The 22,989-nt window shown below is 44.2% G+C and overlaps 1 protein-coding gene across 22 annotated transcripts in view; it reads left to right on the plus strand.

Annotated features, from left to right (window-relative positions):
- Nucleotides 1-22,989, plus strand: part of LOC113219503 (GATOR complex protein DEPDC5) — a 169,461-nt gene that overhangs the window by 9,862 nt on the left and 136,610 nt on the right. For 21 of the 22 annotated variants that reach the window (XR_003306693.2, XR_003306692.2, XR_003306691.2 and 18 more), the window contains 6 exons: nucleotides 1,638-1,723; nucleotides 3,292-3,375; nucleotides 4,837-4,886; nucleotides 13,167-13,236; nucleotides 18,965-19,043; nucleotides 19,863-19,924. Coding sequence is in view for 15 of the 22 variants with exons in the window: in XM_026447037.1 (XP_026302822.1) it covers nucleotides 1,638-1,723; nucleotides 3,292-3,375; nucleotides 4,837-4,886; nucleotides 13,167-13,236; nucleotides 18,965-19,043; nucleotides 19,863-19,924 (431 nt within the window). In the remaining 7 variants the exon portion in view is untranslated. Of the gene's footprint in view, nucleotides 1-376; nucleotides 395-1,637; nucleotides 1,724-3,291; nucleotides 3,376-4,836; nucleotides 4,887-13,166; nucleotides 13,237-18,964; nucleotides 19,044-19,862; nucleotides 19,925-22,989 lie in introns of those variants that run through there. The other variant, XM_026447044.1, reaches the window with a different exon arrangement.

The following is a 22,989-nucleotide window of genomic DNA, read 5'->3' on the forward strand; positions in this document are numbered from 1 at the left end:
GCAGTGGCGTGATCTCGGCTCACTGCAAGCTCCGCCTCCTGGGTTCACGCCATTCTCCTGCCTCAGCCTCCCTAGTAGCTGGGACTACAGGCGCCCGCCACCGCGCCCGGCTAATTTTTTGTATTTTTAGTAGAGACGGGGTTTCACCGTGGTCTCGATCTCCTGACCTTGTGATCCGCCCGCCTCAGCCTCCCAAAGTGCTGGGATTACAGGCGTGAGCCACCGCGCCCGGACTTAATTTTTTTAAATGTTTTATTTTATTTTATTTTGAGATGGAGTATCCCTCTGTCACCCAGGCTGGAGTGTAGTGGCATGATCTTGGCTCACTGCAACCTCTACCTCTCAGATTCAAGTAATTCTCCTGCCTCTGCCTCCTGAGTAGCTGGGACTACAGGTGCGCACCACCATGCCTGGCCAATTTTTTAAATATTTTTAGTATAGGCGGGGTTTTACCATATTGGTCAGGCTGGTCTTGAACTCCTGACCTCGTGATCTGTCTGCCTTGGCCTCCTAAAGTGTTGGGATTACAGGCGTGAGCCACCACATTCAGCCAATTTGAAGATTTTAAAAGAATTCTATAAAACCTTAATCCTAAAAATGACCTTCATACCTTCCCCTTATCTCCTGTCCCCTGTTATGTTTCTTTTTTTTTTTTGAGACGGAGTCTTGCTCTGTCGCCCAGGCTGGGGTGCAGTGGCTGGATCTCAGCTCACTGCAAGCTCCACCTCCCGGGTTTATGCCATTCTCCTGCCTCAGCCTCCCGAGTAGCTGGGACTACAGGCACCCGCCACCTCGCCCGGCTGGTTTTTTGTATTTTTAGTAGAGACGGGGTTTCACCGTGTTAGCCAGGATGGTCTCGATCTCCTGACCTCGTGATCCACCCGTCTCGGCCTCCCAAAGTGCTGGGATTACAGGCTTGAGCCACCGCGCCTGGCCTCCCTGTTATGTTTCTTAACAGACTTGAGGGCTCATTGAAAAGTTTGTTTCTTCTTTACCACTGATAACTTCATTCCAAAGAGATCTCCTTCCTCTTCTGGAATTTTACAGGTCTTTGAACTTTCTTTTCTTCCTTCTTATTTTATTTATTTGTTTATTGAGATAGAGTCTCATTCTATCACCCAGGTTGGAGTGCAGTGGTACAATCTCAGCTCACTACAACCTCTGCCTCTGGGGTTCAAGCGATTTTTATGCCTCAGCCTCCCGAGTAGCTTGGATTACAGGCGCCCACCATCATGCCTGGCTAATTCTTGTATTTTTAGTAGAGACAGAGTTTCACCGTGTTGGCCAGGCTGGTCTAGAACTCCTGACCTCAGGTGACCTTCCTGCCTAGACCTCCCAAAGTGCTGGGATTACAGGTGTGAGCCACCATACCCAGCCTCTTCCTTCTTAAATTCTTTCTTTTCCCTTCCTTCTCCGTTTTTCTCTCCATTTTTGATTGCTTAAGCTCTGGTCTTATTTCACCTAAAAAAGCAGAGAATTGTTTAAATTTTAAGCTCCTAAAAGGAAGAGACTGTGTGTTGCCCATGTCAGATGATCAATTGTGTTGCTTACTGAGTGTCTGAGTATTTATAGATTAGAATATATGGACCTGCTTTTTCAAAATGTGTTATCTGAGCCAGATACTGTTTCTGTTTTAGAAACTATCAGTGTGGACCAGACTGTAACTCAAGTGTTTCGGCTAAGACCTTATCAAGATGTCTATGTTAATGTCGTAGACCCTAAGGTATGTCTTTGTTTTGGACTTGAATATCTTTTTGGAATGATTAGCACCCTTCCTCAAGGTTAGATTACTAAGGAAACAACAGGTTACTTAAGTGTAGTGTTAGACTATTAAATGTGTGACCTGCTAGGTGTGGTAATGTCAGCACATCGGGAGGCTGAGACAGGAGGATCACTTGAGGCCAGGAGTTCAAGACCAGCCTGAGTAGCATAGCTAGACCTTGTCTTTATTAAAACTTTTCTGTTTTTTTTTTGAAATGGAGTCTCGCTCTGTCACCCAGACTGGAGGGCAGTGGCACGATCTTGGCTCACTGCAACCTGTGCCTCCCAGGTTCAAGCCATTCTCCTGCCTCAGCCTCCTGAGTAGCTGGGATCACAGGCCCGTGCCACCACACCCAGCTTAATTTTTGTATTTTTGTAGAGACGGGATTTCACCATGTTGTCCAGGCTGGTCTTGAACTCCTGACCTCAGTTGATCCACCTGCCTCGGCCTCCCAAACTGCTGGAATTATAGGCAGGAGCCACCATGTCCTGCCTACTAAAACTTTTCTAAAAGATTAGCTGGGCGTATTTATATGCCTGTAGTCTCAACTGCTTGAAAGGCTGCAGCAGGAGGATTGCTTGAGCCCAGGAGATTGAGGCTACAGTGAGCTTATGGCTGCACTATTGCACGTCAGCCTGGGCAGCAGAATGAGACCTTGTCTTGTTAAACTAAACATGTAGGCCATAGGTGGTGGCCCATGCCTATAATCCCAGTACTTTGGGAGGCCAAGGCAGGTGAGTGACTTGAGGTCAGGAGTTTGAGACCAGCCTGGGCAAAATGGTTGAACCCTGTGTCTACTAAAAATACAAAACTTAGCTGGGTGTGGTGGTGCACCCCTGTAGTCCCAGCTACTAGGGAGGCTGAGGCATGAGAGTCACTTGAGCCCAGGAGGCGGAGGCTGCAGTGAGTGAGCTGAGATCGTGCCACTGTACTCTAGCCTGGGCAACAGAGCACCATCCTGTCTCAAAATAAATAAATAAATAAATACATACATACATACATAGCCTGTATGTCGTTTAGAATGTAGGCAGTATGTAGGTTGCATTTAAAACCCACCCCTACTTTTCTTGAAGCTTGTCCTAACCATTTTTTGTATATGAAACTATATGTAAAATTTTGTATTAAAATACTAACATTTTAAAACATTCTCATTCTTCTTCAGGAAGTGATGTTATAACAGATAAAAGTTATTGTTCAGAAAGTGCTATTGACATTAATAGGTAAATAAAGTACATAGCACAGTGTCGTGTTTGTGTGCCAGTATCCAGACTAAAATACAGAATGAGTCCCCCACTACCCTTCACACTCAACATGCTGCCGAGGCTGTAGGATTAGTTGTAGATTTACCAACTATACTGACAAGTTGCTTTGGCAGGATATAATTCTGTTTATCAGAGTTCTGCTACTGAATGGTCTTCCAGTAGTTTTCTTTTTTGCAAAAAGTTTTTTTCCATGGTAAGTGGGCATTACCTTGTGACTATAAAGTGTGGCAAGTAATGTCAGAGATATTATTTGATTATTCCTTTTAGGATGTGACCCTTGACCTAGTGGAGTTAACTTTTAAGGACCAGTATATTGGCCGTGGGGATATGTGGCGACTAAAGAAAAGTTTGGTAAGATGTGCTTTCTTTGAAAGTCTGTTTTTTCCGTTATGTGAATAATCCCTGTTTATTATAGGAGAAGAATATAAAATTGTTTCTGATTTCGGCATCTACAATTATTGTCAACATCTTGTGTGTTCTTCCATTCTTTTCATTGTTTTTTTGTTTTTTTGTTTTTTTTTTGAGACGGAGTCTAGCTCTGTCGCCCAGGCTGGAGTGCAGTGGCGCGATCTTGGCTCACTGTAAGCTCTGCCTCCCGGGTTTACGCCATTCTCCTGCCTCAGCCTCCTGAGTAGCTGGGACTACAGGCGCCCGCCATCTCGCCCGGCTAGTTTTTTGTATTTTTTAGTAGAGACGGGGTTTCACCGTGTAGATCAGGATGGTCTTGATCTCCTGACCTCGTGATCCACCCGTCTCGGCCTCCCAAAGTGCTGGGATTACAGGCTTGATCCACTGCGCCCGGCCCATTATTTTTTTGATCGTTTATTTGTTTACTGTTACAGATTTTTACTCAGCATTTTTGGTTTAAATAGGAAGTTATACTGTATTTTACATTTGAATAGAACCTTAGTTTTCAGGTTTTCACTTGATCCCCTTTGCCCCCCACATCTCCTCATGGACAGGTATTTATTATCCCTAATTTATAGAGGTAGAAACTGAGGTTGAGAAGTTAAGATAATTGCCCAAGGCTAGATAGTAAGTTGACCCTTGGCCAAAACCCAGATCCTGTGGCTTCCAGATCACACTGCTTTTTGCTGAACCCTCCTCCCATTTTCAGCATGAATTCCTTGTTTTTTTCTTTTCCCCCGAGACGGAGTTTTGCTCTTTCACCCAGGCTGGAGTGAAGTGGTGGGATCTTGGCTCACTGCAACCTCTGCCCCCTGGGTTCAAGCGATTCTCCTGCCTCAGCCTCCTGAGTAACTGGAATTATAGGCACCCACCACCACGCCCAGCTAATTTTTTTTTTTAACATGGAATTTTCTTGTTGCCCAGGCTGGGGTGCAATGGCATGATCTCCACTCACCACAGCCTCTGCCTTCCGGGTTCAAGTGATTCTCCTGCCTTAGCCTCCGGAGTAGCTGGGATTATTTGTTGAGGGTTCCATTTTCTAAAGTGAGAGATAAAATGAGAAACAACACGATATTTAAATGAGTATGTAAATGCAGATATATATGTAAACATATGTGAAGATCAGTATATTTGTAAAGCTGGTCATTTATCATCCACTTGGTCTTTCCCATTAGCTATACTTGCTAAACTGTTTAAGCACCTATTGTCATACCTACCCTAACAGGTTTTCCTGTGGGGTAAGTCTGTTACCCACAAGCTAGTTGAACTTTGGGTTGGTAGAAGAGATTAGAAAGCTAGGAGTTCTTGTTTGTGAATTTTCATGGCCTTAATATGTTAATCAATCTCTTTCTTTCTCTTTCTCACCCTCTCTCCTTCCCTCCCTCTCTCTCCCCCTCCTCTTAGGTCAGCACATGTGCATATATCACCCAGAAGGTGGAGTTTGCTGGCATCAGGTAGATATTATATCACTCTTGCCTTATCTATGCAGTAACTGGGCTACATAAAGCAGTGGAGGCATATGGATGTCCATACAATAGAATGCATAAGAGTATAAAACGTTAGATTGTTGGCTGGCCACAGTGGCTCACGCCTGTAATCCCAGCACTTTGGGAGGCTGAGGTGGGCGGATCATGAGGTCAGGAGATCAGGACCATCCTGGCTAACACGGTGAAACCCCGTCTCTACTGAAAATACAAAAAATTAGCCAGACGTAGTGGCGGGTGCCTATAGTCCCAGCTGTTCGGGAGACTGAGACAGGAGAATGGCATGAACCCGGGAGGCGGAGCTTGCAGCGAGCCAAGATCGCGCCACTACAGTCCAGCCTGGGAGACACAGTGAGACTCTGTCTCAAAAAAAAAAAAAAGTTAGATTGTTGTAGCTCAAACAAACAACGAAATGCACTATAGTAGTTTGAGGCTTAATGGAAGAAGTTGATGAAGCCCCCTGGCATTCTGTAAGAAAGGAAGTAGAAAAAAAAAGGAGATAGAGACTCATGATTTTACAACTGTAAAAACCCTAGATGAACATATTGAATCATACTTTCTTATTTTACACATTAGGAAGCAGGTTTAGAAACAAAATGACTAGCACATTGGTTCCTGATTTGTTACCTTTTTAACTATATTGCTGCACTGTTGATTTATTAAAACTATTTCTATATTTTAGTTTGTGAAGAAAAAAGGGACTTTTTGAAATCCCCTTTAAATTCAAAAAGTGGCTGGGTGTGGTGGCTTACGCTTGTAATCCCAACACTTTGAGATGCCGAGGTGGGTAGATTATTGCTTGAGCCCAGGAGTTGAAGACCAGCCTGGGCAATATAGTGAGAGCCCATTTCTACAAAAAAATACAAAAATTAGCTGGGCCTGGTGACACACACGCACCTGTAGTCCAGCTACCCAGGAGGCTGAGAGGTGGGAGGATCACTTGAGCCTGGGAGGTAGAGGCTGCAGTGAGCTGGGATCATACCACTATACTCCAGCCTGGGTGAGCAAGACCCTGCCTCAAAAAAAAAAAAAAAAAATTCAGAAAGTATTTCAGGTGCGGTGGCTCACACCTGGGATCTCAGCACTTTGAGAGGCCAAGGTGGGCTGAGTGTGCTTGAGCCCCAAGAGTTCAAGACCAGCCTGGGCCACATGACAAATAGTCTCTTAAAAAAAAAAAAAAAACAGCCAGGCATGATAGCATGTGACTGTAGTCCCAGCTACTCAGGAGGCTGAGGTGGGGGGATCGCCTGAGCCCTGGGAAGTAGACATTATCATGCCACTGCACCCCAGCCTGGGTCACAGAGTAAGACTATCTCAAAAAAAAAAAAAAAAGTACAACATGCACATAATTAAGCATTCAAATAGTTCAGAACAGTATCTCATGGAATATACATTCCTCTCTCCAGAAACAACTTGTGTCTTTCCTGAAATTTACTGTGTATACACAATCATATTTATGTCTTTTTTTTTTCCGAGATGGAGTCTTGCTCTATCACCCAGGCCGGAGTGCAGTGGCGTGACCTTGGCTGACTGCAACCTCCGCCTCCTGGTTTCAAGCAATTGTCCTGCCTCAGCTTTGTGAGTTGCTGGAATTACAGGCACCTGCCACCAGACCTAGCTAATTTTATTTATTTATTTATTTATTTTTTGATACAGAGTCTCGCTCTGTCGCCCAGGCTGGAGTGCAGTGGCCAGATCTCAGCTCACTGCAAGCTCCGCCTCCTGGGTTCACGCCATTCTCCTGCCTCAGCCTCCCGAGTAGCTGGGATTACAGGCGCCTGCCACCTCGCCCGGTTAGTTTTTTGTATTTTTAGTAGAGACGGGGTTTCACCAGGTTAGCCAGGATGGTCTCGATCTACTGACCTCGTGATCCGCCCGTCTCGGCCTCCCAAAGTGCTGGGATTACAGGCTTGAGCCACCGCGCCCGGCCGCTAATTTTTTTTAATTTATTTTTTTGTATTTTTAGTGGAGGTGGAGTTTCACCATGTTGGCCAGGCTGGTCTCGAACTCCTGACCTCATGAACTGCCCACCTTGGATTCCCAAAGTGCTGGGATTACAGGCGTGAGCTACTGCACCCGGCGTATTTATGTCTTATTAACTGACTTGTGATCCTAAGATTGGTCAGCGTGGTCACAGGGTACAGTGTAGTCCCTCATAAAGATCCCCATCAACTTTTTTTTGTTGTTGTTGAGACAGTCTCACTCTGTCACCCAGGCTGGAGCGCAGTGGTGCGATCTTGGCTCACTGTAACCTCTGCCTCCAAGGTTCAAGCAATTCTTCTGCCTCGGCCTCCTGAGTAGCTAGGACTACAGGTGCGCACCACCATGCCCATTTTTAGTGCAGATGGAGTTTCACCACGTTGGCCAGGTTGGTCTCAAAACTCCTGATCTCAGGTGATCCCTTGCCTCAGCCCCGCAAAGTGCTGGGATTACAGGCATAAGCCACTGCGCCTGGTCCCCATCAACTTTTCACCTAGTGGTTTCATCCATTGACGATTGTTGTAAAATGTTGATTTTCTTTCCTTTTTTTGGTGATTTTTTAATTCAGTCATCCCTTCTACATTTATTAGCCAGAATCTTTTTGTAAATAACTTTTCATCATCAACTAGGGCTATTAGACCAGAATGAAATACTGATCCTAAAAAGAAAGAAAAGGTAAAGGCTTCATTTTCCCCCCCAAAAAGGATGTTAATCATTGGAGGGGAGCCAAGTAAAATGACTATGGCATGAGGATCACTTGAGACCAGGAGTTTAAGACCAGCCTGGACAACATAGCAAGACCTCATCTATACAAAAAAAAAATGTATATATATATGTGTGTGTATGTGTGTGTGTATATGTGTGTGTGTATATATATGTGTGTGTGTGTATTTTGCTGGACTTGGTGGCTCACGCCTGTAATCCCAGCACTTTGAGAGGCCGAGGCAGGTGGATCACAAGGTCAGGAGATCTAGACCATCCTGGGTAACATGGTGAAACCCTGTCTGTACTGAAAATACAAAAATCACCTGGGTGTGGTGGCCCATGCCTGTAATCCCAGCTACTCAGGAGGCTGAGGCAGGAGAATTGCTTGAACCAGGGAGTCAGAGGTTCAGTGAGTCGAGATCACACCACTGCACTCTAGCCTGGCGACAGAGCAAGAGTCCGTCACACACACACACACACACACACACACACACACACACACACACACACAAAATTATGGCTAGGTGCAGTGGCTCATGCCTGTAAGCCCAACACTTTGGGAGACTGAGGTGGGTAGTTTACTTGAGCCTGGGAGTTCAAGACCAGCCTGGCAATATGCTGAAACCCCATCCCTACAAAAAAATACAAAAATTAGCTGGGCATGATGGCGCCTGTAGACCCAGTTACTTAGGAGGCTGAGGTGGAAGGATCACCTGAATCCAGGGAGGTTCAAGGCTGTAGTGAGCCCTTGATCATTCTGCTGCCCCCTAGCCTGGGTGACAGAGTCAGATTCTGTCTAAAGTAACAAAAAATACTCAACGGGGTTGGTGTCAGGGCTTCTCTAGTTTGACGTACTTGTGAAACAGGTGGGAGGAGCACTTGAGCATAGGTTGAGGCTGCAGTGAGCTATTATTGCATTACTGTACTCCAGCCTAGGCAACAGAGTGAGACCACATCTTTGAAAACAAACAAAAATGTGTTAGCGAGTCAGTTTTCTTTAAAAAATCCAAGCAACTAAAGCACAACCCAAGAAGTGACTAAATCTCAAGCAGCACAAAAAATGCAACCTAGGTTTATGCCTCCAATATCAGCAGATCTCTACTGGTTGGGTATCTAGGGGTCAGGAAGCCTGGATCTGTATCTGCAGAGCCAGTGTTTAGCCATCACTGTACTCAGTGGTTCGAGTGATGTTGGGTAACTCTGGTAAACCTTTTAGTCTTCACATCTGCAAAATGGAATAGTTGGTTTAGAATATTCTTCTGTGAAGGACCAGTTAATAAATATTTTAGACTTTGTGAGTCACAATAGATCTCAGGTCTATTGCATATTCTGTGTGTTTGTGTGTTTCGACCATTTAAAAATGTAACAGCCATTCTTAGCTGTGGGCCATATGAAAACAGGAGATAGGGGAGAGTTGGCTTGACTGTATGTAGTTTGCCAGCCTTGGTTTGGAAACCTATTTAGATCGCTCTCATTTTTCTTTTTCTACTGCTTCCTCTTTTATTTTTAAATTATATATATATATATGTATACACACACACACACACACACATATTATATTCAAGTGATTCTCCTACCTCAGCCTCCTGAATAGCTGGGACTACAGGCATGCACCGCCGTGCCTGGCTAATTTTTGTTCTTTAGTAGACATGGGGTCTCACCATGTTGGCCAGGCTGGTGTTGAACTCCTGGCCTCAAGTGATCTGTACACCTTGGCCTCCAAAAGTGATGAGATTACAGATGTGAGCCACTACGCCCGGCTGATCTCTTTCTTTTTTAAGTTCTTTGTTTCTCTATGTAAATACCCTCATACACACAGTTCTAGATGGAGAAAAGAAAACCCTCACATAGTGTCAGTTTTTAACTGTATTTTTATTTATTTATTTTTGAGATGGGCTTCCTGTATCGCCTAGGCTGGAATGCGGTTTTGCCATCATACCTCAACTACAGCCTTAACCTCCTAGGCCCAAGCAATACTTCCACCCCAGCCTTCTGAGTACCTAGGACTACAAGTGCATGCCAGCGCGCCTGGCTCTTTTTTTTTTTATTTTGGTAGAGACAGGGTCTCACTATGTTGCTCAGGCTGGTTTCCAACTCCTGGGCTCAAACGATCCTCTTGGCTCAGCCCCCTAGAGTGCTGAGATTATAGGCATGAGCCACTGCAGCTGGCCTCTTTTAGACTTTTAAAGGTCTGTCCTGATATTTGGCTCAGGCATGGTTAAATGTAAACTACAGTCTTCTGTCTTTTCTCCAGAAGACTTACAGTATTTCTACACTGGATCAAAGATTACTTTCTTTTGCTGACTTCGTGAATGCCTGAGAAAAAAGATGCGGGCCTACTATGAGAAAAAGTATAGTCATTTGTATAAAGTCATTGTAAATGGTCAGAGAATTTCTGTGCAATTAAACTTTCAATCTGGTAATAGTTAAATAGTTAAGAACATATGAGCTGGGTTTGGTGGTTCACACCTGTAATCCCGGCACTTTGGGAGGCCGGGGCAGGTGGATTACCTGAGGTCATGAGTTTGAGACCAGGCTGGCCAACATAGTGAAATCCCGTCTCTACTAAAAATACAAAAATTAGCCGGGCATGATGGCAGGTGCCTGTAATCTCAGCTACTCTGGAGGCTGAGGCAGGAGAATTGCTTGAACCTAGGAGGCAGAGGTTGTGGTGAGCCAAGATCATGCCATTGTACTCTATCCCGGGCAACAAGAATGAAATCCCGTCTCAAAAAAACAAAACAAACAACAACAACAACAAAATATATATAGTAGCAAAATCTTATTTCCTATTGACTGACATTTTGCTTTTAAAAAATACCTTAAACCCTAGCCTGTTGGATCACATTGTAACTTTTTTTTTTTTTTGAGATGAGTCTCACTCTGTCACCCGGGCTGGAGTGCAGTGGCATGATTTCAGCTCTGCAACCTCTGCCTCCCAGGCTTAAGCAATTCTCCTGCCTCAGCCTCTCGAGTAGCTGCGATCACAGGCATCTGCCACCATGCCTGGCTAATTTTGTGTTTTTAGTAGAGATGGGGTTTCACCATGTTTGTCAGGCTGGTCTTGAACTCCCGACCTCAGGTAATCCACCTGCCTCGGCCTCCCAAAGTGCTGGGATCACACCACCTCTGGCCACACCAAGCTTGTTTTAGAGGTCCTGTTAATGTGGGGTTCTGACAGTTATAAACAGAGCTGGCTGGGTGTGGTTACAGGCTCATGCCTGTAATCCCAGCACTTTGGGAGGCTTAAGTGGGCAGATTGCTTGAGTCCAGGAGTGCAAGACCAGCCTAGACAACATAGTGAAACCCCGTCTTTACTAAAAATACAAAAAAATTAGCTGGGTGTGGCTGTGTGTGCCTGTAGTTTCACCTACTTGGGAGTCTGAGGTAGGAGAATCTCTTAAGCCCAAGAATTTGAGGCCACTCTGGGCAGATAGCAAGATAGTAGATATGGGTTTTCACCACATTGGCCAGGATGGTTTCGATCTCTTGACCTTGTGATCCACCCACCTCGGCCTCCCAAAGTGCTGGGATTACAGGCGTGAACCACCGTGCCTGACCTCCTCATTATAATATTAAATAAATACAAATCTCTTCTCAGGTCAGGCTTGTGACACTTATTCATTCACAGACGTAACTGGGCAAAGAAGTATGATAAAACATCCCACTTGGTATAAGCCATAGGCCTGGTCCAGCCTTCTTCATTTTGGCATGGGGTAGACCCAGAGGGATTGATTGATTGTCCAGCATTTCCCAGGTAGCCTGAGCTGTAACTCATAGTACACAGCATTTTCTGGGCTTTTATCTGATTTTTGTCTCCCTTTTTTTTGTTTTCTTTTTGTTTTTTGTTTTTTTGAGACAGAGTTTTACTCCTGTTGCCCAGGCTGGAGTGTAGTGGTACGATCTCAGCTCACTGCAGCCTCCATCTTCCAGGTTCAAGTGATTCTCCTGTCTCAGTCTCCCGAGTAGTTGGGATTACAGGCGCCCGCTGCCACGCCTGACTACTTTTTGTGTTTTCAGTAGAGGCAGGATTTCACCATGTTGGCCAGGCTGGTCTCAAACTCCTGACTTCGTGGTCCGCCCACCTCAGCCTCCCAAAGTGCTGGGATTACAGGTGTGAGCCACTGCACCCAGCCTTTGTCTTCCTTTTTTATGAGGACTAATTGTTTAGGTGTAGCAGGTTGGGAGAAAGAGTGAAATTGGTAGAAGATAAGGGCTTGAGGGGGTTCGTTGAGGGATGATTGATTACAGGGTGCTCAGCTAACAGCTACCACTGTTCTCCAGGACAGTATTTTGTGTTAATACCTGCTGTAGTTCTACTTCTTGCTAGTAAACTTAATTGAGTACCTCCTATCCTCGCACTGTCCTGAACAGTTTCTGCACATTAATCTGGTTTAATTTGAAAACAGCTCTGTAGAAGGCTGGGTGCGGTGGCTCACGCCTGTAAACCTAGCAATTTGGGAGGCCGAGGCGGGCAGATCATGAGGTCAGGAGATTGAGACCATCCTGGCCAACATGGTGGAAACCTCATCTCTACTAAAAATACAAAAAATTAGCTGGGCATGGTGGTGTGTGCCTGTAGTCCCAGCTACTCAGGAGGCTGAGGCAGGAGAATCGCTTGAACCAGGGAGTCGGAGGTTGCACTAAGCTGAGATCACTCCACTGCCCTCTAGACAGAGCGACAGAGCGAGATTCCATCTCAAAAAAAAAAGAAAAGAAAACAGCTCTGTAAGGCGTGGGCTTCATTGTCTCTTTTGTTTTGTTTGTTTTTTGTTTTGTTTTTTTGAGACAGTCTCACTCTGTTGCCCAAACTGGAGTGTAGTGGTGCAATCACAGCTCACTATAGTCTTGACCTCTGAGGCCCAAGTGATCTTCCTACCTCAACCTCCTAGGTAGCTGGGACTAGCATGTGTCACCACACCTGCCTAATTTTTTGTATTTTTTGTAGTGACAGGTCTCACTATGCTCCCCAGGCTGGTGTCAACTCATGGGCTCAAGTGATCTGCCAACCTTGGCCTTCCAAAGTGTTGCGATTATAGATGTGAGTCACCACACCTGGCCCATTGTCTCATTTTTAAAGATAATGCCAATGAACCTCATGAGTTTACTATGGCCATTCACCTAGTAAGTGACACTCAGCTGGGATTCTTGCCTAGATCAGTTTCTCTCGAGGCTGGTCAGGTCTGAAAGCCATGCTTTTTCTGCTGTACTATTCACTTTTTTTTTCTTTTTTGAGACAGAGTTTGGCTCTTATTGCCCAGGCTGGAGTGCAATGGCATGATCTCAGCTCACTGCAACCTCCGCCTCCTGAGTTCAAGCGATTCTGCCTCAGCTTCCTGAGAAGCTGAGATTATAGGTACCCATCACCATGCCTGTTTGATTTTTTTGGATTTTTAGTAGAAATAGGGTTTCCCATGTTGTCTAGGCTGTTGTCGAACTCCTGACCTCAGGTAATTCGCCTGCCTCAGCTTCCCAAAGTGCTGGGATTACAGGTGTGAGCTACTGCACCAGGCATGTATTGGTTTCATGTAAGACTTGTAATAACTTGTGTATGTATCCTTTCAGAGCACAGGCTGGTGAGCTGTGGGTTAAGAATGAGAAGGTCATGTGTGGTTACATCAGTGAAGATACCAGGGTAAGATTTTATAAAATGCTTTTTTGGTTTTATCTCCCTATCCCATTAAGGCTAAGTCCTAAAATCAGAAATAAAACAAGGGCAGGGCGGGATGCCAAGGTGGGCTGATTGCTTTATCCCAGGAGTTTAAGACGAGCCTGGGCAACATGGAGAGACCCACCTGTGCAAAAATTAGCTAGGCATGGTGATGGGTGGCTCTGGTCCCAGCTATTCAGGAAAGTGAAGTGGGAGAATTACCGGATCCCAGGAGTTCGAAGCTGCAGTGGGTCATGATTGCATCATTGCACTCCAGCCTGGGTGCCATACAGCAAGACCCCGTCTCAACAAACAAACAAACAAAAAACACAAACAAAAATCTGATAAGCTCTTGACTGCTACTGTTTGCCCACATGGAACTAGTGATATCAAATTCTCTTGAAACTGTTTTACAGTTGGATGTCTCCAGTTTGGAATTGGTCTTCATTTTCTTCTGAAGGGGTCTGTTTAATGTCGAACAGAAAGATAGAGTATCTGGCCTGCAGAATGCCATGCCCATTCATACATAGCAAAAGTTAAGCCCTGTGGAAGATCATGTCATAAACATGAAGACAGACTTTTGCCAATGAACGTTACCCATGCTGGTAAAACTGTATGTCTACCTTTGCTCATTCCCATCTCCATGCCTTCTCTGAGAGCAGTCGTTTTCAACCAGGGGTGATTTTGCTCCTTCAGGGGTCTTTTGACAATGTCTAAAGACATATTTGGTTGTCACAACTGAGGGGTTGTGCCACTGGCATCTAGTGAGGGTCCTGCTAAACATGCTACACATCCAGAGCAGGCCTCCAGAGCAAAGAGTTATCTGGCTCAAAATGTTAATATGTCGTGGGGGTTGTGTTGTGCATTGCGGGATGTTTAGCAGCATCCCTGGCCTCTACTCACTAGATGCCAGTATCACCCACCACCCTTCACCCTACAAATCTACAAGTTATGACAGCCAGAAATTTTTCCAGACATGCCAAATGTCCCCTGAGGGGTAAAATCACCCTTGGTTGAGACCCAATGTGCCCTTAGAGGGAACCACTCTATGAACTTCATTTTTGTAATTTCCTATTGTCTACATTGGATGTATTTACATTGTTTGTAAATATATGTATGTTTGTGTGTGTGTGTATACACATGACCCAATTAATTGCCAGAGTACTCACCATAATCGTGCCTTTGCTTTCCTGCAAAGGTATCTGAGTAGTGAGACTTAGCTAGATTATAAATGTTGGGGTGAAGAGTATTCCAGGCAGAGGAAACAATTTTCAGAAGTCAGTGTAGTGGAAGTATTGCAGACAGGTAGGGAGAATGATGTTGGTGAGGAGATAGGCAGGTTCCAGCTAGTTCATGCGAGGCCTTCAAGGTGGTTAGATCCAGTTTAGAGTTTTTCTAAGGAGAATTAGAATCCATTGATGGGTTTTAAGTGGGAGAGTGATACTTGAATTATGCTTTTAAACGATCACTACTCATTCAGTTGTGTTTTGTTGAATAAAACCCTCCAAATCACCGGCTCTAATGGCCAAAGGTCAACTTTGTCATGTAAAAGAAATCATGGGTATGTAATTCATGGTTGGTACAATAGTGTCACCATTATTGGTGTCCTTGTGTCTTATTGTTCTGCTATCCTCAGGGTAGGGCTTCCATGATCCACCTAGAGCTGATATAATCACATCCATATTCCAGGCAGAGGAGAGAGGAAGGGACGAGAGACAAGAGAGGTGTATCTTCCCACCAAGTCAGCTTCCTTTATGGACACAGCACTTCTATTTAAAGCTTACAGGCCAGATTTTAGTCACTTGTAGCTGCTATGGAGGCTGAGAAGTTTTGTCTTTTGGTTGGGTCTCTTGCCTTTCAGAACAGAATCAGAAGAAGGGAAGAGTAGATAGGCATTTAGCATTAAGTGCTGCAGCCCTTCTGGCTCTGGTATAGAGAGTTATTTCCAGGGTCAAGAGTAAAAGCAGGTAAGTGAGTTAGGAGACCCACTATAGTCTAACAAGAAAATGGTGGTATGAACTAAGGTGAGAGCTGTAACAGTGGAAGGATGTGGGTAGGTATGAGACACATTTCTGGATAGGGTCCACAGAACTTGCTCATAGATTGGATGTGAGGAGTGAAGGAAAGAGAAGGACTGAACAGCTAGGTAGATGGTGGTGCCATTTATGAGATGGGGAAGACAGGGAAGAAGCAGGTTGGGGACATTAGGAAGCTCCGTTTGGGAGAAGTCTGTTGGACACCTGAGTGGAGGAATCACTAGAGGCAGTTGAGTCTGGAGTTCTCTTCATCGCTTCTCCCATATGTTGTTCCCCACTGTCCCCTAGTGTCCTCGCCACGCACACCACTCATTGTTCCCCAACATGCTATCTTCTCTCTTGCCACCATGTCTTTACACATGCTGCCCTCTGTAACCTGGGGTGCCTAGACCCTGCATTTCCCCTTCCCAAGCCACTCATCCAGGTCTCAGCTCTAGTCTCAGGATTCCCTGCTTCTGGAGAGCCTTCCTGGTCCACCAGGCTGGAAGTACCTCCATGGCACCCTGGATCTGTGCACTCATTAGCAGTTCCCACACTGCGGTAGGTGCACTTGCTTGTGTGCCTTGTCACTGGACTGTGAGCACCCTCAGAGCAAGGACTGCATCTTTAACCTTTATATGCCAAAGTTCTCTGACATGTCTACTGGCACCTAGTAGTCTCTCAAATGTTGGCGGAGTGAAATATTAGACAAGCTTCACTGCCTCAAGAATTCATCATCTGGGCCGGGTGCAGTGGCTCACACCTGTAATCCCAGCACTTTGGGAGGTCAAGGCGGGTGGTTCACCTGAGGTCGGGAGTTTGAGACCAGCCTGACCAACATGGAAAAACCCCATCTCTACTAAAAATATAAAATAAACTGGGCTTGGTGGTGCATGCCTGTAATCCCAGCTACTTGGGAGGCTGAGGCCAGAGAATCACTTGAACCCAGGAGGTGGAGGTTGCGGTGAGCCAAGATCATGCCATTGCACTCCAGCCTGGGCAACAAGAGCGAAACTCTGTCTCAAAAAAAAAAAAAAAAAAACACACAAAGAATTTATTATCTGATTAGAGAAACAAGACTTTCAAATTTTCTTTTTAATTATTTTTGAGATGGGAGTCTTGTGTTATTCAGGGGTCCTTCCTGGGCTCTAGCAGTCCTGTTTCAGTATCTGGGATTATAGGCACATGCCACCACACCCATCAGAAAAACACGAGTTTATTTTTATTTTATTTATTTATTATTATTATTATTATTATTATTTTGAGATGGAGTCTCGCTGTGTCACCCAGGCTGGAGTGCAGTGGTGCGATCTCGGCTCACTACAACCTCCGCCTCCCGGGTTCAAGAGACTCTCCTGCCTTAGCCTCCTGAGTAGCTGGGACTACGGGCACTTGCCACCACACCTGACTTTTTATATTTTTAGTAGAGACGGGGTTTCACCATGTTGGCCAGATTGGTCTCGAATTCCTGACCTCAAGTGATCCGCCCACATCAGCCTCCCAAAATGTTGGGATTACAGGGGTGAGCCACCACATCTGGCCAAAAAATATTAAATAAGATGAGGCTGGACATGGTGGCTCATGTCTGTAATCCCAGGACTTTGGGAGGCCAAGGTGGGGGGATTGCTTGAGCCCAGGAGATTGAGACCAGCCTGGGCAATAGAGGGAGAACCCATCTCTCAAAAGAAAATTTAGGTGGGCTAGTGGCTCACACCTGTAATCTCAGCTACTTGGGAAGCTGAGGCAGGATGATCACTTGAGCCCAGGAGTTTGATGTTACAGTGAGCTATGATAGTGCCACTGTATTCCTACCTGGGAGACAGAGTGAGACTTTGTCTCTACAAACAAACAGAGGAAAACAACTTTTAAGTATAAGAACCTTGCATATTTATTATTATAACATTTAGACAATATAACCTATATTTCTGTTCATTTCTCTGAAAAATTTTTTTTTTTTTTGAGATGGAGTCTCACTCTGTCGCCGAGGCTGGAGTGCAGTGGTGCGATCTTGGCTCACTGCAACCTCAGCCTCCTGCGTTCAAGCGATTGTCCTGCCTCAGCCTCCCCAGTAGCTGGAATTACAGGCGTTCACCACCATGCCTGGCTAATTTTTGTATTTTAGTAGAGACGGGGTTTCGCCATGTTGGTCAGGCTGGTCTCCAACTCCTGACCTCAGATGATCCACCTGCCTCAGCCTCCCAAAGTGCTGGGATTACAGGTGTGAGTCACCATGCCCAGCCAGGAGCTTCAGTCTTTAAGGAGCAGGTCTCTGATGGACTAAAGGAGTGTTAGAGATTTACATTTTACGTTCCCTCTAAACTTCTTTAGAGCGTTGTGGAGGAAAGGCTCTGTGGTATAGCACACAGGGCTAGAAAACCACTTATGCTTTTCATTGAGGCAGTCTGAGAGTAGTGGAAGTACGATGTGAGTTATAATTTATTAGATTGGCAACTCATCACCTGGCACATCTTAGCCCAAGTACTGTCTCCGTAACGAGATTTCGATAACTTTCCCAGGTAGATTCACTGCCCGTTCCCCTGCATTTCTTGTCTAAATGTTCATAGAACCTTTGTATATGTTGGAATGTTTTGCATGTTTTTATCTTGTACTGTAAGCTCCTAGAGGATAGGGACCAGATCTTCTTTTCACTGTCTCTGAAACAGGGCTCAGAGTAAGAGTTCAGTAACTATTTAAATGAAACAAAGAATGCTTCGATGAAGTTTGCTTTTAGAGGTCCCAAGTCATGGCCCCGAGCTGTGACTCATGTTTATAATCCCAACACTTCAGGAGGCAAAGGTGGTAAGAGGTGAAGCCAGCTGGACTTCCTGGGTCGAGTAGGGACTTGGAGAACTTTTCTGTCTAGCTAGAGGATTGTAAATGCACCAATCAGCGCTCTTTGTCTAGCTAAAGGATTGTAAGCGCACCAATCAGCACTCTGTAAAATGGACCAATCAGTGCTCTGTAAAATGGACCAATCAGTAGGATGTGGACTAGGACAAATAAGGAAATAAAAGCTGGCCACCCTAGCCAGCAGCGCAACCCCGGGTCCCGTTCCACGTGGAAGCTTTGTTCTTTTGCTCTTCACAATGTATCTGGCTGCTGCTCACTCTTGGTGAGCAAAGGTGGTCCATGCCACCTGTAAGAGCTGTAACACTCACTGTGAAGGTCTGCAGCTTCATTCTTGAAGTCAGGGAGACCAGGAACCCACTGGAAGGAACCACCTCCGGACACAGTGTGAGAATTGCTTGGGCCCAGGAGTTTAAAACCACTCTGGGCAACATAGGGAGACCGCCTTTTTACAAAAATACAAAAATTTTGTGGCCTGGGGATGCATTCCCATAGTCCCACCTACTTGGGGGGCTGCAGTGGGAGGATCATTTCATCCTGGGAGTCTGAGGCTGCAGTGAGCTGTGATTATGTCACTGCACTCAGCCTGGGTGGCAAGAGTGAGATCCTGTCTCAAAACAAAGGAAAAAAAGAAGTCCAACATTGCAGGATTCTTTTATCATTGCTTAAAAAAAACATTGTGATTAAAAAGCCTATCATAAAATTTACTATCTTAACCATTTTAAGTGTATAGTTCAGTAGTGTTAAGAACATTTATACTGTTGTGAAGCAGATCTTCAGAACTTTTTCATCTTATAGAACTGAAACTCTATATGGCATTGCTTTTTAATACAATTGTGTTTTTATTTCAGGTGGTGTTTCGTTCTACGTCAGCTATGGTTTACATATTTATTCAGATGAGCTGTGAAATGTGGGATTTTGATATTTATGGTACTGTTTCTAATGCTGATTATAACTGCTAAGGGGAGAATTTTCTGGAACTACAAATGCTAACTCATGAATGCCCAGGGTCCCCCACATCATCTTCTAACAAACTTTAAATATAGAGTGTTTTCTCGTTCTGAAGATACACTGCTTTTTTCAATAATCAAATTTCTTTCAAACTGCATTTTACATTGAAGCCACAGCCTCTTAGTAGTGAGGCAGATATTAAATTTGGCTTCAAAAAATAAATAAATAAACTCGGCTTCTTAGAAAGTTGAGAATGAAACCACTTTGTACATCTGGCTGTTACGATCTTGTAAGATGTACAAAACAGGCTGGGTGTAGTGGCTCATGCCTTGTAATCCTAGCAGTTTGGGAGGCTGAGGCGGGCAGATCACCTGAGGTCAGGAGTTGGAGACTAGCCTGACCAACATGGGGAAACCCTGTATTTACTAAAAATACAAAAATTAGCCAGGTGTGGTGGCAGGTGCCTGTAATGCCAGCTTCTTGGGAGGCTGAGGCAGGAGAATTGCTTGAATCTGGGAGGCAGAGGTTGCAGTGGACCAATATCGCGCCACTGCACTCCAGCCTGGGAGGCAGAGTAAGACTCTGTCTTGGAAAAAAACAAAAAACAAACAAACAAAAAAGTGTACAAAATACACCTTTTTGGTCCCCTTTCTTAGAGAAGAAATTGCAAGCAATTTACTTAGGGAATTGCTTAGAGAAAAATTTACTTAGAGAAGAAATTTAGTTAGAGAAGAAATTGCAAGCAAGAAATAAAGATTGTGCTCATGTTCTCACCTTCTTTTCATTGTTTCTTTTCAGGGGATTTGTATTTTGAGAAAGCTGTGAATGGTTTCCTTGCTGATCTATTTACCAAGTGGAAGGTACATTTCTTCTTATACACTAAGTCTCATTATGTAAACATTACCCAATACAGATTTTAAAAATGCACTGTTTTTGTTAAATTGCCCTAAATTTAGCTATTTTAGCTAAAACCCAGACTCCAGATTTAAATTACCCTAATAATCTCAATTTATGAGAATTTGTGAAAAACACAAAGCTAGCACCACACTCAATGATAAAAGACTGAAAACTTTCCCCCAAGATGAGTAACAAGGTAAGTATGCTTGCTTTTGCCACTGCTGTTCAACATTATACTAACTAGAAGTTCTAGACAGACCACCTAGGCAAGCAAAAGAAATAAAAGGCATCCAAATCGAAAAAGAAGTAAAACTATTTCTATTCACAGATAATATGATATATGTAGAAAATCCTCAAAATCCACAAAGTAAGTGTGAGAGCTAGTGCATTCAACAAAGTTTCAGGATACCCAGTCAACACACAAAATAATTGTGTTTCTATATACCAGCAATAAACAATCTAAAAGAATAAAATACTTAGAATACTTTACCCTGGGAGCTGTAAGACTGGTCCACTAAAATCTATAAAATATTGTGAAAGGAGTTAATGGAGACCTGAGTAAATAGTAAGATAACCTGTGTTCACAGATAGAAAGACTCAATATTGTGCATTTGGCAATACTACCCAAAGCAGTTTACAGTTTAGTGCAGTTCCTATCAAAATACCAGTGCCTTTTTTTTTTTTTTTTGCAGAAATAGAAATGCTGATCCTAAAATTCATGTGGAATTGCAAGGGATCCCGAATAGTCAAAACAATCTTGTAAAAGGAGAACGAAGTTGGAGGACTCTCACTTCCTAATTTCAAAACTTACTAAAACCCTCAATCATCAGAATAGTGTGATATTGACATAAGGTTAGATATATAGATCAATGGAATTGAATTGAAATCAATCCATACATCTATGGTCAGTTAGACAAGGGCATCAAGTTCATTTAATGAGAGAAAGAATATTCTCTTCAACAAATTGTTCTGGAACAACTGAATGTCCATATGGAAAAGAATGAATTTGAACCCTCACCTCAAATCATATGAAATGGAACCAAAATGAATCAAAGACTTAAACATAAGAGCTAAAATTGGCTGGGCACGGTGGCTCACAACCTGTAATCTCAGCACTTTGGGAGGCCAAGGTGGGCAGATCATTTGAGGTCAGGAGTTTGAGACCAGCCTGGCCAACGCGATGAAACCCTGTCTCTACTAAAAATACAAAAATTAGACCAGGCATGGTGGTGGGTGCCCTGTAATCCCACTACTCAGGAGGCTGAGACAGGAGAATCACTTGAACCTGGCAGGTGGAGGTTGCAGTGAGCTGAGATTATGCCACTGTACTCCAGCCTGGGCAAAAGAGTGAGACTCCATGTCAAAAATAAATAAATAAGTAAATAAAGAGCTAAAACTATAAAGCTGAGCCAGGTGTGGTCGCTCATGGGAGGTGGAGGTGGGCAGATTGCATGAGCCCAGGAATTCTAGACCAGCCCTGGCAGTATGACAAAACTTTGTCTCCACAAAAAAATACAAAAACTTAGCTATGTGTGGTGGCTAAAAAAAAGAAAAGAAAGAAGAAAGAATTTTTAAAAGTTTTATTTTTATTTTATTTATTTATTTATTTTTGAGACAGAGTCTCACTCTGTTGCCCAGGCTGGAGTGCGGTGGTGCGATCTCAGCTCACTGCAACCTCCGCCTCCCAGGTTCAAACAACCTGAAAAAAAGAATTGAATTTTTTTTAAGAGACAGGGTTTTGCTCTATCCTGTCACCTAGGTTGGAGTGCAGTGGTATAATCATAGACTATAACCTCAAATTCCTGTGCTCAAGGGATCCTCTTGCCTCAGCTTCTTGAGTGGTTGGGACTACAGGCATTTGCCAACACAGCCAGCTAAACTTTTTCTGTTTTTAGTTTTGTAGAGACAGGGTCTCCTTTTGTTGCCTGGGCTACTCTTGAACTTTTATTTTCATGTGATTCTCCCACCTGCCTGAATTCTCCACCTATTCAATTCTCCTGCCTCAGCCTCCTGAGTAGCTGGGATTACAGGTGCCTGCTATCATGCCCAGCTAATTTTTTGTATTTTTACTAGAGAGAGGGTTTTACCATGTTGGCCAGGCTGGTCTTGAACTGCTAACCTCAGGCAGCCTGCGTCGGCCTCCCAAAGTGTTGGGATTACAAGCATGAGCCGCCGCACCTAGCCTAAAAAGTTTTATAATTTTTGTTTTTTTTTTTTTTTTGAGACAGGGTCTTGCTGTCACCCAGGCTGAAGTGCAATGGAGCGATCATGGCTCACTGTAGCTTTGACCTCCTGGGCTCAAGGGATCCTCCTGCCTTAGCCTGAGTAGCTTGGGACTACAGGCGTTTGCTACCACACCTAGCTAATTTTTTGTATTTTTTGTAGAGATGGTTTTGCCATGTTGCCCAGACTGGTCTCAAACTCCTGAGCTCAAGCAGTCGCCCACCTTGGCCTCCCAAATTGCTAGGATTACAATAGAACTACCACGCCTGGCTGGGAAATTCATATAACCTTGAATTTGGTAGTGGTTTCTTAGATATAACACCAAAAGCACAACCTCCAAGTTAAAAGCAGATGAATCAGACTTCAAAACTAAAAACTTTTGTTCATCAACAGACATTATCAAGAAAGTGAAGGGGCCAGACGTGCTGGCTCACACCTTTAATCCCAGCACTTTGGGAGGCCGAGGTAGGAGAGTTGCATGAAGCCAAAAGTTCCAGTAGCCCAGGCAACGAAATGAGACCCTGTCTCTACAAGAATAAAAATAGAAAAAAATAGCTGACTGCATTGGCAAATGCCTGTAGTCTCAGCTACTCAAGAGGCTGAGGCGAGAGGATCCCTTGAGCATAGGAATTTGAGGTTACAGTACGATTGTACCACTGCACTCCAACCTGGGTGACAGGACAGAGCGAGACCCTGTCTCTTAAAAAAAAAAAAAAAGAAGGCAACCCACAGAATGGGAGAAAATATATGCAAATGATCTGATAAAAGTCTGTTATCCAGAAAATACATAGAACTTCTATAACTC

This window comes from Piliocolobus tephrosceles, chromosome 19 (assembly GCF_002776525.5).
Source record: "Piliocolobus tephrosceles isolate RC106 chromosome 19, ASM277652v3, whole genome shotgun sequence".
Lineage (NCBI taxonomy): Eukaryota > Metazoa > Chordata > Mammalia > Primates > Cercopithecidae > Piliocolobus > Piliocolobus tephrosceles.